Source organism: Primulina tabacum, chromosome 6, assembly GCF_025594145.1.
Source record: "Primulina tabacum isolate GXHZ01 chromosome 6, ASM2559414v2, whole genome shotgun sequence".
NCBI classification, from domain to species: domain Eukaryota; kingdom Viridiplantae; phylum Streptophyta; class Magnoliopsida; order Lamiales; family Gesneriaceae; genus Primulina; species Primulina tabacum.
Genome location: NC_134555.1, coordinates 750612 through 767806, shown reverse-complemented (window position 1 = coordinate 767806; position 17195 = coordinate 750612). Strand labels below are relative to the sequence as shown.

General features: G+C 34.5%; 2 protein-coding genes across 2 annotated transcripts; both read left to right on the top strand.

Moving 5' to 3' along the window:
- Window positions 1-858: 858 nt before the first annotated feature.
- Window positions 859-6607, top strand: LOC142548335 (uncharacterized). Its single transcript, XM_075656639.1, is given in 8 exon segments — window positions 859-1395; window positions 2546-3139; window positions 3523-4205; window positions 4558-5286; window positions 5288-5490; window positions 5574-5734; window positions 5830-6065; window positions 6067-6607. Coding segments are annotated over 8 exon segments (3393 nt in total). The 5' UTR covers window positions 859-1094; the 3' UTR covers window positions 6553-6607.
- A 5168-nt stretch (window positions 6608-11775) lies between these two features.
- Window positions 11776-16184, top strand: LOC142548449 (sucrose synthase). The gene is made up of 14 exons (XM_075656776.1): window positions 11776-12002; window positions 12278-12419; window positions 12625-12751; window positions 12837-12988; window positions 13081-13273; window positions 13388-13723; window positions 13801-13896; window positions 13983-14156; window positions 14242-14358; window positions 14466-14632; window positions 14728-14952; window positions 15053-15616; window positions 15706-15844; window positions 15945-16184. The coding sequence occupies exons 2-14, from the start codon at window positions 12322-12324 to the stop codon at window positions 15972-15974; spliced, it is 2418 nt and encodes an 805-aa protein (XP_075512891.1). The 5' UTR covers window positions 11776-12002; window positions 12278-12321; the 3' UTR covers window positions 15975-16184.
- Window positions 16185-17195: the final 1011 nt, after the last annotated feature.

Sequence of the window (17195 nt, the reverse complement as noted above, 5' to 3'; positions counted from 1 at the left end):
CTTTATTCTAAAATTTTAATTTGTCGGGGTTGCTTTGAAGGTCACCGTCAAACTGGTCGTATAACTTTTTTACAAAATCAAAAAATCAACTATTTGGCACCCTTTTAATATTTTATTTTTCGAATTGATATTCAATTTGTAAATTACACGTTAAGCTTTTTTAAAATAATAAAAGGAGATTGCCATATCTATTATTTTTTGTATCAAAATTATTATTTTACAATCCGGGCACGAGCCGAGTGGACTTGTATCACGGATATAGATTCATGAGACAAGAGAGCTAATATTTATTTAATTGTAACACTCAGAAATAGAATAGTCCATCCATGCATTCCCCGAAACTTATTAAAAATTAAATCTGAAGCTAAAATAAGTATATTTAACTTATAAATGAAACAGAAAACAATAAATGAATACGTAAATCTGTGAAAATATTATATGTGCTCAAAATATATCATGTTGCATAGAATCTAGAGTAGATCTCACGGATCTTTATTCTCAATCTTGTCCATATTTACAATAAAAATTAATATATTTGACATAAAAAGTAATATTTTTTCGTGGATGACTCATGTAGAATATGTGTTTCACAAAATTGACCAGTGAGACCGTCTAACATGAGTTTTTGTATAGAAATCTAAAATGGGTTACATATTCAGTGCGGCAAAATCTATAGCTTGGGATTTAGAGGGGGGAAACAATCTTTCGTCCAAGATTCAATTAATTGGTTGCAATTAAAGGTTAAAAATGACTCTTGATTCTTGAATTTTTTTTAAATATAAATATAAATTGACATTATATATTTTGATATAAACTTGTAAAAGAAAACTAGCTAATGCAATGGACGACTGACTCGAAATGAAAATGAAACCCCGTCCTTTAATGCTCCCAACAACTTGCCCCCCACTTTACACGACTAGCTATAATCGTAAACAAATGGCAATTCTAATCGAACCCCATGAATCATGATCAACCCACCCTTATTTAATGCCACTCTTCTTCTTCACGTTTGATCCTTGAATCTCGTCTGCCCCTTCAAATATTGCCATTTCTGCATGCTCGTGTTATTGTAACTTGCTGCGAGTTACGGCCATATGCAAATGAGAAGTGCGTCTTTCTCCGAGATTTTGTTCGTGGTGACTCTATGGACTTTAGCTAGTTTCGCGAGGTCGGATCACGTGGAGTCCGAGCTGTTCTACGTTCCGGCCTCGGAGATCGCGAGTTCCGTGACGTTTGCGACCGACTTGATTCGGCAGGTGACCTCCATTTTGTCGGAGTTCGCGGGTGTGTTCGGTGACTTCCGGCTGTCCAATGCCGTCTCCGACTGCCAGGACTTGATGGACTTTTCTTTGGATCAGCTGAGCTGGACCCTTTCTGCTTCCGAAAACCCAAACAGTAACCATCTTGAACTCTCTCTGATCTTCTTGTTACTTTTTACAACAGCTAAAGTGAAAATAGTACTAGAAAATATAGATGATCGGAGCTTGCTTGAATCTAAAACGATGCTAGGGATGGACTTCACTTCAAAAAAAATCCCATTTTGATCATGCCTGATTTTTCAACCTAGTCCCCCTTCAATTAATTCCGTCCGCTCCGGACCAGAAGTAGCCCTATCGATAATGATGAATAATTTTAAATTACATTATGATATGCTCAATTATTTTTTAAATCAAATTTATATATATATATATATATATTGATATTAGAATACATAAATAAAATTCCAAGGAAGCTACTAGAGTCGGGTTTTGTAATTTTGAGTACCAATATTCTCTATATGGCTGATTCTGATGATTTTTTGTGGGAATTCCATTCTATATAGTTACGAGGCTCTTATAATAATTTTGTGGCATATTTGCGACATAGGGAATCTCACATCAACACCACCTCGAAATTATTTCATTTATTTTATGTTATTTGCCATGCATGTTTCCTATTTAACGCGCCATTACTGAATGTTTGGGCTGGTTTCTATTGAGTAGGCAATAATTAAATTCAAGTGCAAGTTTACAATCAGAGGAATCAATCTAAAAAAATATTTACCGTTTTGCCAAATATATATTTACTCTCCGTATAAAAGTAATTATAATAATAATTAAAGAAACGATGTAGGCTATTGGAAATTAAACTTGATTTTGGATTAAAATTAGCAAGCTTTTCTAGATAGACATTAGTAATCATTAGATTAAACACAAAAAATCACGTAAAACAGTCTTACGAGTCAATCTTTTAAGACATATTATATCTGGGTAACTCATGAAATTTTTTTACTTTTGATGCTAAATATATTGCATTTTATTGTAAATATGAGCATGGTTGACTCAATTTAATAATTAAATATAGGTGAGATCGTTTCACAGTGCATGATTAAAAATGTATTGATTTAATACGTAATAATTGCAAGTAGCATAATCAGGGGTGTTGATCCCCCATTTTGTATCAAGTTAAAAAAAAATGAGTAATAAGAATACATGACTTCTTCATCTAGATGTGATATTTCTTCTTTGTCTTCCTAAAGTTATAAAACCTTTTTCTTCTAACACAGGCAAGGGTAATGCCACTGGAAACTTGGGTGCTGACATGAAAACATGGTTGAGTGGAGCCATGACAAATCAAGAAACTTGCAGAGAAGGGTTTGATGGCACTAATGGAATCGTAAAAACTATGGTCTCTGGAAGCCTTGACCAAGTTACATCACTAGTCTATGACATTCTTTCAATGGTGAAACCAACCCTCAGTAATTCTCCGCCTAAAGGTAACAATGTCGGCGCTGTCAAAGGTGGTGGTGGTAAGGGTGGCGGCGGAAGGAAACTTAGAGCCATTGATCAATTCCCATTTTGGGTCAAACCCCGTGACCGCAAACTCCTCCAAACTGCCAGCGGTTCTGGGGCAGATGTGGTGGTTGCCGCCGATGGGACGGGGAATTTCATGACCGTCAAGGAAGCTGTTGCTGCAGCACCTGAATATAGTGCAAAGAGATACGTGATATACATCAAGAAAGGTATTTATAATGAGTACGTGGAGATTAGTAAGAAGAAATGGAACATAATGCTCATCGGAGATGGCATCGACGTTACGGTTATTACCGGTAATCACAATTTTATCGATGGATGGACGACGTATCATTCTGCTACATTTGGTAAGAATATATTTCTTTATTCTACACATTTAATTTGATTTTTTATTTTCGATCGTGCGATAAAATAATTATTAATGTTAATATATTTGTAATTGCATGAAGTCATGGTTTTCTTTTTTATGGATGAACGATATATCATAGAATATCGGGCCGGGCCGGGCCGCGGGGATCATTTTCTTTCTATGATTCTTTGTTCCATTTAATGCGAGGTGGAATTTTAAATTTTATGGGTAGGAGTTTGAAATTTCTACATATACCATTATTAAGAATGCATTTGTAGATTGAAATTTGAAACTAAGAAGCATTGATTCAATTTTTTAAATAAGTTTCGGCAACTAGTTTCTGATTACATGTTTCTTGGTGTGACAATTGGATTAATGCAGCTGTGAAAGGACAGGGATTCGTAGCACGGGACATAACATTTCAGAACACCGCCGGGTCGGAGAAGCACCAAGCTGTGGCCTTCAGGTCCGATTCCGACCTCTCAGTTTTGTACCGGTGCGGTATAAGGGGGTATCAAGACACATTGTACGCGCACACTCAAAGGCAGTTCTATCGAGAGTGTCAGATCACCGGCACAGTCGATTTCATCTTCGGAGACGCGACTGTTGTTATCCAGAACTCTATAATCCGTGCCCGTAAAGGCCTCCCGAATCAAAAGAACACCATCACGGCCCAGGGCAGGAAGGAGTCGGTCGAGAACACGGGATTTTCTATCCAGTTTTGTAATATTTCGGCCGAAGGAGATGTCCTAAACTCGACCTCGACTTACCTAGGCCGACCATGGAAATTATATTCGCGAACGGTTATCATGCAGTCTTATATTAGCAAAGCCATTAGGCCGGAGGGATGGCTCGAATGGAATGGGGATTTTGCCCTGAATAGTTTGTACTATGGTGAGTATATGAACTATGGACCGGGGTCCGGTTTAGAGGCTCGGGTTAAATGGCCCGGTTATCATATTTTTCACGACTCGAGTCAGCCCAATAATTTCACTGTGTCTCAGTTTCTACTGGGAAATACATGGCTGCCTTCGACCGGGGTAAGATTTACATCCGGTCTAGGGGTCTGATACTACAAATTTTGGGTGTTTTGGGGATATCATAAATGTATTAAGTTAATATTTGCAGTCTATTTGGCATGGATATTATCCACATCTCGTTGGTACTTGAATTTTATCCATCATCCATTGTGTTAACCAAAAACAGAACGAAACTAAACAATTTTTATTGAAATCTCCTGAAATCTCTCTAATCCAGATCACAATTGCTCAAGCATGACACTTCAATGGCGTTTCATTCATATCCCACAAAAAGCAAGCCAACAAAAACATCGGGAAAATTTTGAAACATTAACTATTAAACGGATTGACAACAACAAAATTAAATCCTGCCTTGGCTTGAATTGTATGTGGCCAGCCAAGGCAGGGAAATCCTATACCTGAAAAATGGCATTTCAAGATTTTGATCAGATTTCGCAACGCAGGAAACAAGAAAGACAGCAAAAGATTAGGAGGAGAATTACCATTGTGGTTGCTTCGAGCGTCGGTGTTCTTCTCTTGGCTGCTGCTGCTGTGTGCGCTGTTATGTACGAGAAAAGCCAAAATTCAAGTTCGAACCAAAATCACGGAATCCCTTCTGCTCCAAAACAAGTTAATTAACACAGCCGAGAAGGCTGTAAAATCAGCCTGTGCAGGGACGGATTACAAGCAAACGTGCGAAAATAGCCTTTTAAAAGCACTCAAGAACAATGCCACCATCCAGCCTAAAGATATCCTAAAAACCTCATTCGTTGTTGCCTCAGAGGAGATTGCTAAAGTTATTAAACAAGCCTCGAGTCTCAAATTCAATGACCCTCTTAAAAAGGCAGCATTTGATGATTGTTTAGTTCTCCTAAATGATGCAAAGGAGGAACTGAATAGCTCTATATCATGCATTAATGAAGGGAAAGATTTGACCAAGTTATCATATAGGACGCCTGACATTAACAACTGGTTGAGTGCATTTATGTCGTATCAGCAAACGTGTATCGATGGATTTCCCGAAGGAGAGGAAAAGGCTAAGTTTCAGAATTTGTTGAAGATAACAAAAGAACTTGGTAGCAATGCTCTTGCTATTGTGTCTCAGTTGTCCTCTATTTCTTCGATGTCCCACGTTCCTGATAGTCAAACGAAATTTATTAGATGTGGATAATGATAAACTCCCATTATGGATCAATCAGGATCGTCGAAGAATGTTGAAAGCCGACGCTACAAAAATTACACCACACTTGACAGTGGCAAAAGATAGCAGTGGAAACTTTACTACTGTTTCTGCAGCACTGAATGCAATTCCTCAGAAATATACCGGACGGTATATAGGCTTTTGTGCGTTTTACTTTGGTTTAGCTACACTCACATGCCTATACATAGTTTCCAATTTGCATGAACATGCAGTTATGTGATTTATGTTAAAGAAGGTGTCTACCAAGAAAACGTGATCGTCACCAAGAACATGGTAAATGTCACAATGTATGGCGATGGATCTCAAAAGAGCATTATCACCGGAAGCAAGAATTTTGTAGACGGAGTACCAACTTTTCAGACTGCTACTTTTGGTATCTTAATCAGCAAGAATCATTTGTGTTTTTGCAGTGGTATAAATTCAGGTCCGAGAAGATTTATCTTGTCAATTTTCTTCTTTAATTTACAGCTGCTCCAGGGGAAGGATTCATGGCCCAATCCATTGGATTCAGGAACACCGCAGGTCCCGAAAAGCACCAAGCAGTAGCTTTAAGAGTTCAAGCTGATCGTTCGATTTTCATCAACTGCCGAATGGAAGGATTCCAGGACACTTTATATGCTCAAACACACAGACAATTTTACCGAAGCTGCTACATCACGGGGACCGATGATTTCATATTCGGTGACGCAGCGGCTGTTTTCCTAAAACTGCATGATCTACGTCAGAAAACCAATGGAAAACCAGAAAAACATTGTCACAGCTCAAGGCAGGGTAGATAAGAGGCAAACAACAGGGATTGTGCTCCAAAACTGCCGTATATTGGAAGACGAAAAGCTCGAGCCCGAGAAGCCGAAATTCAAGAGCTATCTTGGCAGGCCCTGGAAAGAATACTCGAGAGCGATTATCATGGAATCGGAGATTGGCGATTTGATTCAACCGGAGGGATGGATGGGATGGAGTGGAGATTTTGCTCTCAAGACCCTTTACTATGCGGAGTTCGACAACAAGGGTGCCGGCTCGAATACATCTGGAAGAGTTAAATGGCCAGGCTACAAAATTATCAACAAGGAAGATGCCATGAAATTTACTGTTGGTCCATTTTTACAGGGTGAGAGCTGGCTCAGGAGTGCAGGCGTTCCGGTTCGTTTTGGCATGTCTACTGGAGATCGTCTTCTTAACTTGTTGCCTTAAAAAGCATGGATTATGAAGTGGTTGATTTACCGATATGTTCACGTTGAACTGCACATGCACTTGTTGAATTGCGCATTCTTACGTAGATTGAATTTATATATTTGATTATTTTGAATGAAAAATATTGATACGATTTTTGGAAAGTTGGATTATTGAGCAGCCCACCGATAAAATTATAGAAACACAATATTTGTTTTGATATATACCATTTAATTATCACAAATTATATCATTTTTGGTTGTATATATAACAAGCTCTTTGATTCAATTAATTTTAACACCGTAGAAATTAAAAAAAGCACTTTAAAGGTAAGAAAGTGTCCAACAACAACATTTATACAGATATATATACATATATACACACGCTTGCGGGAATAGAGTGAATAAGTGTTTAACCAATAATTATGAATTTGATTTTTTTTATCAATATTTTTTTACGAATCTGTGTCACAGAGTTTGTCGAAATACGAAGACTGCGATTAGAGGTTTCATCGTTATTTTTTTAAAAAAGAACAACACAACTAAAACAGTGTCCCTTGTCAAACCATTAAAATTGTTCATTTTTTATAATTACTTTACAATTTGTTAACTCGCATTAAACTATATCTTCTCGAAAGAAGCGTGAGTCAAACATTTGATTTTTTTTTTAAAAAAAATATGAGATAGGTCCAAATCGAAAATCGATTAATTATTGATTTCTAAATGTTTAAAAACCTTAATTTTACTTGGATATTATAACGAAAGACGTAACCGATGAAACTAAGTGCCACTTGTACGCCCCAAGTATTGCCATCTTATAAGTTGTTTGCCTGAATTTAAGGTTCTAAAAAGTTGACCAATCCTAGAAAGAGTACTCACTGACAGAAAGAGTTTTATTATATTTTTAATTTTTATAAATAAAAATATAATATTTATTTAACAATATAATTTGATATATGCGATCTAATCAAATGAATTCCATTAATTTTTTATTTTATTTTAAGAAAAAGGTTGTAATTTATCTCATTGAACTGCTAATATATAGTGATATTTGAAGATTTTCCATCTTCCGTGTTTGGTGGCTTTTGGAAGAGACGATACGACTCCTTTTACTCATTTGTTGCCATCACAAAAACAGTAATTTGGGTAGGCTTGTGGAATTGTTAACTTAATTGGCCCTGTTTATTTGGAGCCATGACTCATACCCAACTCTTAAAAATTGTTCCCAATACAAGTATCTGGTTCACGTTCAAGTCTTGTCGTTAATACACACAGTTATATTATATATTTACAATATAAAACGATATCATACTTATACATAAAAAATAAAATAAAAATAAAAAAACTGACTTCTTTCTGTTTACGTGCAATTATAATGATAAATTGGAAATTATTAAAGTTTGTAAAGATACGAGGTACGTAATTAATTATGATTTGACGTGGCAGTTAAATAAATTATGGTGTGCCAAACCTAATCATCAAAATCACCAATAATCTCAAAGTTATGTCAGCTGCAAGATTTGGTGCTGTTTCCTATCAAATTTGATGGGAAAAATTAATCATAGTTGCTGCAGATGTCAAGTCATAATGGATCTAATAATAATAATAATAATAATTTTAATATAAAAAAATTGAATATTTATTTCAATTTTTCCCCATCTGAATAATATAAAGGTACCAATCTTATTTAATGTGTACAGTTTAATATCTATCCAACAATTAAAAAACCATTACATGATCCATTTATAAGCAGAAACGAATACCTTTTTTAAAAAAAAAAATTCACCAAATTACTTTATTTTATGAGCATAAACGTATATCTCTTTCTTTAATCCAAAAGAATAAATACAGGTCTATTGTAAGACGGTCTCACGAATCTTTATCTGTGAGACGGGTCAACTATACCGATATTTACAATAAAAAGTAATACTTTTAGTATAAAAAATAATATTTTTTATGGATGACCCAAATAAGATATCCGTCTCACAAAATATGACATGCGAAACCGTCTCACACAAGTTTTTGTGTATATATATATATATATATATACACATATACATACATACATACAAATTTCCCATCTCTCTTTCCCTATAAAAATGATATCTGCAGTGGATATTCGGGTTTCTACTGTTTGCGATAATACGCTTTTCCCGAAAGTTTGAAATTTAGAAAGCCTTTTGTCATACAAATGGTAAGAATGATTCTAGATTTATTTTTTTTTTTTTGAAAAATAAAAGTTCAGAATATTTGGGAAAAATGCCGAATATTCATTCTACTATTCAAAATAGTAGCTTCTCCAAATATATTCAAGTGAAACGTCAAACTTACGCAGAGAATTTAAATACTTTTTTCCTTTTTCAACATCTACAAATCAATCACCTAATTTTCTAATCTAGTTCGTTCTTTTTTATTAAAATATCTATAAATTTCGTGTCTATACATTTTATGTTCGGATTGGGATTGCTTTCTAATTTCGTGGAGAATCAAATATTTTGTTCGATAATGATCAAAGATGCTTTCCAATTATAAATATATGTATATTTTATTGTTATACTTTTTGGTTATTAAGTTGAAAAGTATACTCGTTTATTATACATAAAAATACAAAGTTAATTACTTTATGGGATTCTATTTTAATCATATAATATAGATTTTTATTTGAAATTTCATATGTTTTATCTAATAATATATATAGCTACATACAATATAGGTACATACATGTATCTATTACTATTATTAAGAATTTCTATGATAGAGACAAAAATGATGTCTTGATCTGTTTTTTGATCTTCCAATTTTGCCCTTATGTTATACTAATATTATATTTTTGCTTTTGTTTTATTTTTAATTTCAACAAACACTTTTGTTTTTATTTTTTTAAATTACAACAATTCAAATAGCAGTTAGTCTCTTGATAATTTGTCAAATTTCATTTTAATATCTCGATAATTATAAAAAAATGTACATATACGCACCACGTGTGCAAAGTAACTAGTATATAATATAAAGGTTCGTGTGTGTTTAATGTATTTACTGCAAAATATACAGCAGAAAACTTGGTGTTAAGTTCTGTACTCTTTTTCTGCTCAGAGTTTTCTTCACAAATTATAAATGAAATTAATAAAAATCAAATTCAAAATACTTAATCATTCATTTTTCCTCGATTATATAAAATATATATTTTTTGGAGATTCTGTTCTTTAGTCTGTTCGACTCCTCCAGCACCACATCCTCTTCCAACCCATAATTCAATTCCTCTTATCATTTATCCTCTTTTTTTTTTTACTTTTATGCTTCTTACCGTATATTCTTTTATTTCTTGTTTTTTTTCCTTACTTTGTTTTCACTTTTATGAATAGAAGAAAACTAATTTTATGCAGGAGAAAAGAAAATTGACTTTAATTTGATGAATTACGTTCCGAATATATAATTACTATAAAATAATCGATGCCTTGTAATCTCTCATCTAGGAAATTATAATTTTTATTCTAGGGAAATTAATATATCTATATATGTATAATACAGCAATTTATTTCTTGTTTTTCGAAAACAAAGTCCAAAAAATTGGATAAAATGTCAAAACTATGCTTTTAATTAAATAAATAATTTTGCTACTTCAAGTCAAGATCCATAGAAACACACACAAAAAATTACTTTTTTAAATCATTGTTAATTGTCTCACATCAGTTGGATAAATAACCTTGGAGTTGTATATATGGGTTTGGACAATCCTTCCACCTTTGAGCTAGTTTTTGGAGTTGAGTTAGGTCCAAGTTCCAATCTTAACAATCATAATGTGATTTTTATGATCACGTAAAAATAATTTATAAGAAATTCCATATAATGCAAAATAAGAGTTGTAGTTTATCATTTCAAATTAAATACAACTTATCAATTCAAATTAAATAAATAAATAAATAAGTTGTAGTATATTATGATGATGATGATTGGTGATGCATGCATATGTGATACGTGAAAGGGAATACGATCATGCATTTAAAGAAAATGTAAAAGTAATATTCCGCCGTTCTACAAACGAATGTACTATTTGATATGGTATATTACAATTCCAAGTATATTTGGATTTTTAACATTTAAAGATCTGAATTTCACTCAATTTTCAAATTCTATTATATTAATTGTTAGTTAGATTAATCAAACCTTTAGATATTTCTAAAGTACAATAAATAAATGGAATATTATTTAGTGGAGTAGGTATCTTGTGAGATGATCTCACAAATCTATACATGTGAGACGGTTCAATCCTACCGATATTCACAATAAAAAGTAATATTTTTTTCATGGATGACCCAAATAAAAGATATGTCTCATAAAATACGACCCGTAAAACTGTCTCACACAAGTTTTTGCCTATTTACTGTGTACCATGTTTTTTTTCCTCACTTTCCCAATTATCATATGTTAAAGAAATTTTTGCTTGATATTATGTTCTTTCTCTTCAAATTGAATATATTATATATCTTCAAATTCTTCATCTATGGTGGGCGATAACAGGAAAACAGCTCTAGGCGGACAGGGAAACAAATTTAGTAGAAGAACTGATGGGTAAGTCAAAAAATGTAAATCACAACTTTAATTTCGATAGATTAAATTTATGCTTTTTCAAATGAGTAGGTCTCTTGTAAACGGTTTCATGAATATTTATCCGTGAGACGGGTCAATCCTTATCGATTATCATAATAAAAAATAATACTCTTAGCATAAAAATTAATATTTTTTCATGAAAGACCTAAATAAGATATCTGTATCACAAAATACGACCTGTAATTTAATTATGATATTTATATTATTTTTTTTATAACTTTTATATTATAAAACTCGAAACAAAAGTTCAAGTCAAATGATATTTTTTACCAACTGAATTTTAAAATTGAAAAAAATAGGAATACACCAACCTTTAAATAATAAAGATGATGTGCATAATCCGAAGGATGATTGGAAAAGTGCAAAGTGGATAAAACCATGTTGATAGAAAATTGACGGATTGGAAAATTATGTTAACTCTATAACAACATGTTTATTATTACATATAAATAATTTTTTAAAAGTTTAATTTCAAAACTGGTTTTGACTTTGGGAAAAAACTTCAAGATAAAATAATTACAACTGGTGGAAGGTGAGGAAGAGTCTTTTTTTTAATATTTGAAGAAATTGATCCAAGGAGGTCCCCTGTCTACATTACCTCATACCACCATTTTTCCAAAACCAACATTGAGTATATCCATTTCTGTGTCTGGTTTTCTTGAAAAAGCGGTTTTGGAATATGGGTGTTTTTGCATATTTAAGGGGGGAGAGCTTGGCTTGCATTCCCCATCATCACAAGCAGAACTCTTTCATTTTGCTTTCTCTATATTGCTACTTTGCTGTTTCTTTTCACTTTCTTTGTATTGTTTTCTTGCTTCTGAGCTCTGATTGGCTCTTGTTGCTAAGTTTTTTGTTCATTTTAAGGTATATTGAAGGTTTTCCTTCTGAATTCTTGCTAAAACTCTTAGTTAAAATTTGATACGATTTTGTCATGTAATAAATACTCTTGCTTCTCCACGCACTGTCTTACGTCAGACGCTTGTTCATGTGAAGCAGGTGTTAGATTTTGAAATTTCAAGGCATTCTAGATTGAATTAATACTGTGGCTCAGTCAATAAATGCTGCTCAAGTTTAACTAGATATATATACGCTTCTAGGCCTGCACAACCGAAATTTATGAATATTTTATCATTTTACAGTTGGAAAGATATCCAAGAATTTGGTAACTCGTCAATCATCTTCAATGGCGGAACGTGTTCTGACCCGAGTTCACAGCCTTCGTGAACGTTTGGACGCCACTCTTGCGGCTCATCGCAACGAGATTTTGCTGTTTCTGTCTAGGTATTTCAATGTTCAATCAAGTGCTACTCACTAGTTTTAGTCTTGATTATTTTGTTCACTTCTACTATTCGCCACCGCTGCCTGTTGTCTGTTTGACGCAAGGAGCAAAATGTTTGCCACCTACTAGGCTGCTATATGGTTTAAAATATTAGCTAGCTACTATGTCACCATCTATAATCGGAGATCGGATCATCATTTGTTGCAGGATTGAAGGCCATGGAAAGGGGATACTAAAACCTCACCAACTCTTAGCTGAGTTTGAAGCAATATGCGAAGCTGATAAGGCAAAGCTGCAGGATCATGCCTTCAAAGAAGTTCTCAACTGCACACAGGTAAAATTTGAATCATCCATTAACATTTCTTCTTATTGAATCCTGATTCCCATCTTAAAAATACGTCGCTTGTTTGCTCCGCTAGGAAGCAATTGTGTTGCCTCCATGGGTTGCACTCGCCATTCGGCTAAGGCCTGGTGTTTGGGAATACGTACGAGTCAATGTGAATGCACTAGTCGTCGAGGAACTAACTGTACCAGAATATCTGCACTTCAAGGAAGAGCTCGTTAATGGAACGTAGGTTTCCGAATCCAAATAATGAACTTGTTTACTGTACTTCCGATTTCTTTTATTCAATTTTTGAGCTAAATTGGTCTTCTGTGGTGCAGATCAAATGGTAACTTTGTTCTTGAGTTGGACTTTGAGCCATTTACTGCGTCTTTTCCAAAGCCAACTCTCACCAAATCCATAGGGAATGGAGTTGAATTCCTCAATAGGCACCTCTCTGCAAAAATGTTTCATGACAAGGAGAGCATGACCCCTATTCTAGATTTCCTCCGAATGCATCACTACAAGGGAAAGGTGAATATGATACCATACTCTGACATTCAATCACCGAAATGTCGTAAATAATGATTCATAAAAGACTGGAACATGCTTTAGTTTGTGATTTGATAATTAGACTTTCTTGTACAGACAATGATGCTTAATGACAGAATCAAGAACCTTAATTCTCTACAAGCTGTTCTGAGGAAGGCAGAGGAGTACCTGTCTATACTAACTCCTGAGACATCATACTCGAATTTCGAACACAAATTCCAAGAGATTGGATTGGAGAGGGGATGGGGCGATAATGCAGAAAGAGTATCAGAGATGATCTCTATGCTTTTAGACCTTCTCGAGGCTCCGGACTCATGCACTCTCGAGAAATTCCTTGGCAGAATTCCTATGGTTTTCAATGTCGTTATTCTTTCTCCTCACGGTTACTTTGCTCAAGAAAACGTCTTGGGATACCCTGATACCGGTGGACAGGTATGAAACTCCCGATTTTTCATCGCAGTTCAAATTTAATCCGGCAATTCTGAGCGGTTCCTTCACTTATTTTACAGGTGGTGTACATTTTGGATCAAGTTCCTGCTTTGGAGCGGGAGATGATCAAACGTATAAAGGAGCAAGGACTCGATATCACACCACGAATTCTCATAGTTAGTTTCTTTCTCTCTCTCTCTCTCTCTCTCCCCCTCGCTCTCATGGAATTTGAATCTTATGCTTGATCTTGTTACGCTGTTAGGTGACTCGGCTGCTACCAGATGCAGTTGGAACCACTTGTGGTCAGCGAATTGAGAAAGTTTTTGGGGCCGAGCACTCACATATACTCCGCGTCCCATTTAGAACTGAAAAGGGTATTGTTCGAAAATGGATCTCCCGGTTTGAGGTGTGGCCTTACATGGAAACATTCACTGAGGTAAGATGACACAATTTCTTTATTTCTCCTACACTCTTGAAAGTTCTTTCACAAGTACTCAACTTTTCATTGTTTCGTTTTCTAGGATGTTGCCAAAGAAATCACAGCAGAGTTGCAGGCGAAGCCAGACTTGATTATTGGAAATTATAGCGAGGGTAACCTTGCTGCCTCTTTGCTTGCCCACAAGTTGGGAGTGACTCAGGTGCACAACCCTGTTAACTATGTATGAACATCGATAGAAAATTATTTAGTTTTCTTCTATCAGGAGACTCATTCCTGCTATTGTTTTTCAAAATTTTTTTTGGACAGTGTACCATTGCTCACGCACTTGAGAAAACGAAGTATCCTGATTCTGACATTTACCTGAAAAACTTCGACGAAAAGTATCGCTTTTCATGCCAGTTTACAGCTGATTTGTATGCAATGAATCATACAGACTTCATAATCACTAGCACATTTCAAGAAATAGCTGGAAGGTTTGTATATACTCAGAATTTGATTTAGTACATCTGTTAAAAAAACAAGTATTTGTGTTCTTAGCATAAAAGTTTTCTCAATCTCGTATTTTCAGCAAGGACACAGTGGGGCAGTACGAGAGCCATATGGCGTTCACTATGCCTGGATTGTACCGAGTCGTCCATGGGATTAATGTGTTCGACCCCAAATTCAACATCGTCTCTCCTGGGGCGGATACGAACCTCTACTTCTCGTATACCGAAAAGGAGAAAAGACTAACAGCCCTCCACCCTGAAATTGAGGAACTTCTTTATAGCAACGTTGAGAATGAAGAACATTTGTGAGTTTTCCATCTTTATACCCGCAAAAACTGAAATCGTGGATCCATCCATGTTGGTATTTTTCGTAAATGCTCATTTTGTATAATGCCGATTTGACAGATGTGTGCTGAAAGACAAGAACAAGCCCATCATTTTCACCATGGCTAGGCTTGACAGGGTCAAGAATTTGACTGGACTTGTGGAACTATATGCCAAGAACCCAAAACTCAGGCAATTAGCTAACCTTGTTGTCGTTGGTGGCGACAGGCGAAAAGAGTCGAAAGATTTGGAAGAACAGGCTGAGATGAAAAAGATGTACAATTTGATAGAAACATACAACCTGAATGGCCAATTCAGATGGATTTCTTCTCAAATGAACCGTGTCAGGAACGGTGAACTCTACCGTTACATCGCTGACACCAGGGGCGTTTTCGTGCAACCAGCATTCTATGAGGCCTTCGGTTTGACTGTCGTGGAGGCCATGACTTGCGGGTTGCCGACATTCGCAACTTCGTACGGTGGACCAGCTGAAATAATCGTCCACGGAAAGTCTGGTTTCCATATCGATCCTTACAAGGGTGAACAAGTGTCTGAACTACTCGTTGGTTTCTTCGAAAAGTGTAGGAAAGATCATTCTCACTGGGAGACAATATCGAATGGCGGCCTGAAACGTATCCAGGAGAAGTAATGATCCGTTAAATCTCGCACCATATATCGTTCTGCAATAAATATATATACTTACTGATCTATCATATGAAACTTGTGGTGTTCAGGTATACTTGGCAGATTTATTCGGACAGGCTACTGACATTGGCTGGTGTTTACGGGTTCTGGAAGTATGTTTCGAAGCTGGATCGCCTGGAGATCAGAAGATACCTTGAAATGTTTTATGCGCTCAAATACCGCAAGCTGGTAGGCTTGTTGTATCTATAAACATTTAAAACTTTCTTGCAAAAAACTAGAAAATTTTTGACTTGAAATATTGATGGAGACTAATCTTGTTCTTGTGTAGGCTGAAGCTGTTCCACTGGCTGTTGAGTGAATGGAAAAGGAGCCTCTCACGAAGTTTTTTTTGGCAATAAAATAAAATAAAGGCAAAGGCATTTGTATTTCTTGGTCTTTGGAGACCATTGAATTTGCTGCATTAATGCTACCTTTTTTGTCCAAATTATAAGTTTTGGTGGTCACACCATTGAAAATGCTGTGATTTGGACATTGTGGGTCATAAATATAAATAAAAAGCGTTGATTTACTCTCTTGTTGTGGTATACATTTCTTTCCTTGGCACCCCAAACAACGTAAATGAAGGAGCATCGCACTAAATTAATTGATATAATAATAATTTACTTTTTAGACTTGACGATGTTTATAATTTCTGAAATGTGTTTCAATATTATTTTTTATTATATACATAAATAAGTACTCGAAATCATTTATTTAATTTTGTATTAATAATATGTTTTTGGGCCGAAAATCATACAGAATTTGACTAACTTGTTTAAAAGGGGTGAGCTGATAGATGGCAAATTCATATATTAAATTAAATAATTAATTAATCCATCTAAATAAATAAAGATAAATTTCTTATTATAGCCTATGTTAAAGATATTTTTTTAAAAAATAATATTAATTTACCATTTGCATGTCTTATTTTGAAATAAGAATTATTTGACATAAGCTAAACTAAGTAGTAATTCTCTTCTAAATATTTAATTTCTATATTAAAATCATTTGATTTTTCTTCGAGAATTTTGTCTCAAATTTAATGTATTCAAGTATTAACACCCAAATGCTCAATCCATTAGAAAAAATGCAAGTACGATCATATTAATCAATTTTGACTAATAAGATATTTAGGCTATATGAGTAAAAAAAACCTTTATGAACATTTTCTAAAATCGAAATATTTGAAAAATAATTACAATCATCTAAGAAATTTAAAAAAATATATTATATTATTTCGTTGTTCTAAAATATTTTTTCTTTCCGCGTAACTTTGTTGATGTCAATAGTTCGAAATTCTTTCTCAGATAATTATAACATAAGCTGAGCTTTCAAATAAAATTTATTTTCCAAAATAATTGAAATAAATTTATTTGGTTACGAATTATTTTTTACTTGGGACAAGAAGGCTTCTGGAAATTGATTTTTGGTGATGTAAAGGTTCCACCTTATGTCACAATTAAAAAAAATATCTATGAGAATATCTTATTTCTATTCTACAGGATCTCAAACATTCGTGTCCCAACACTTTTCAGGTATG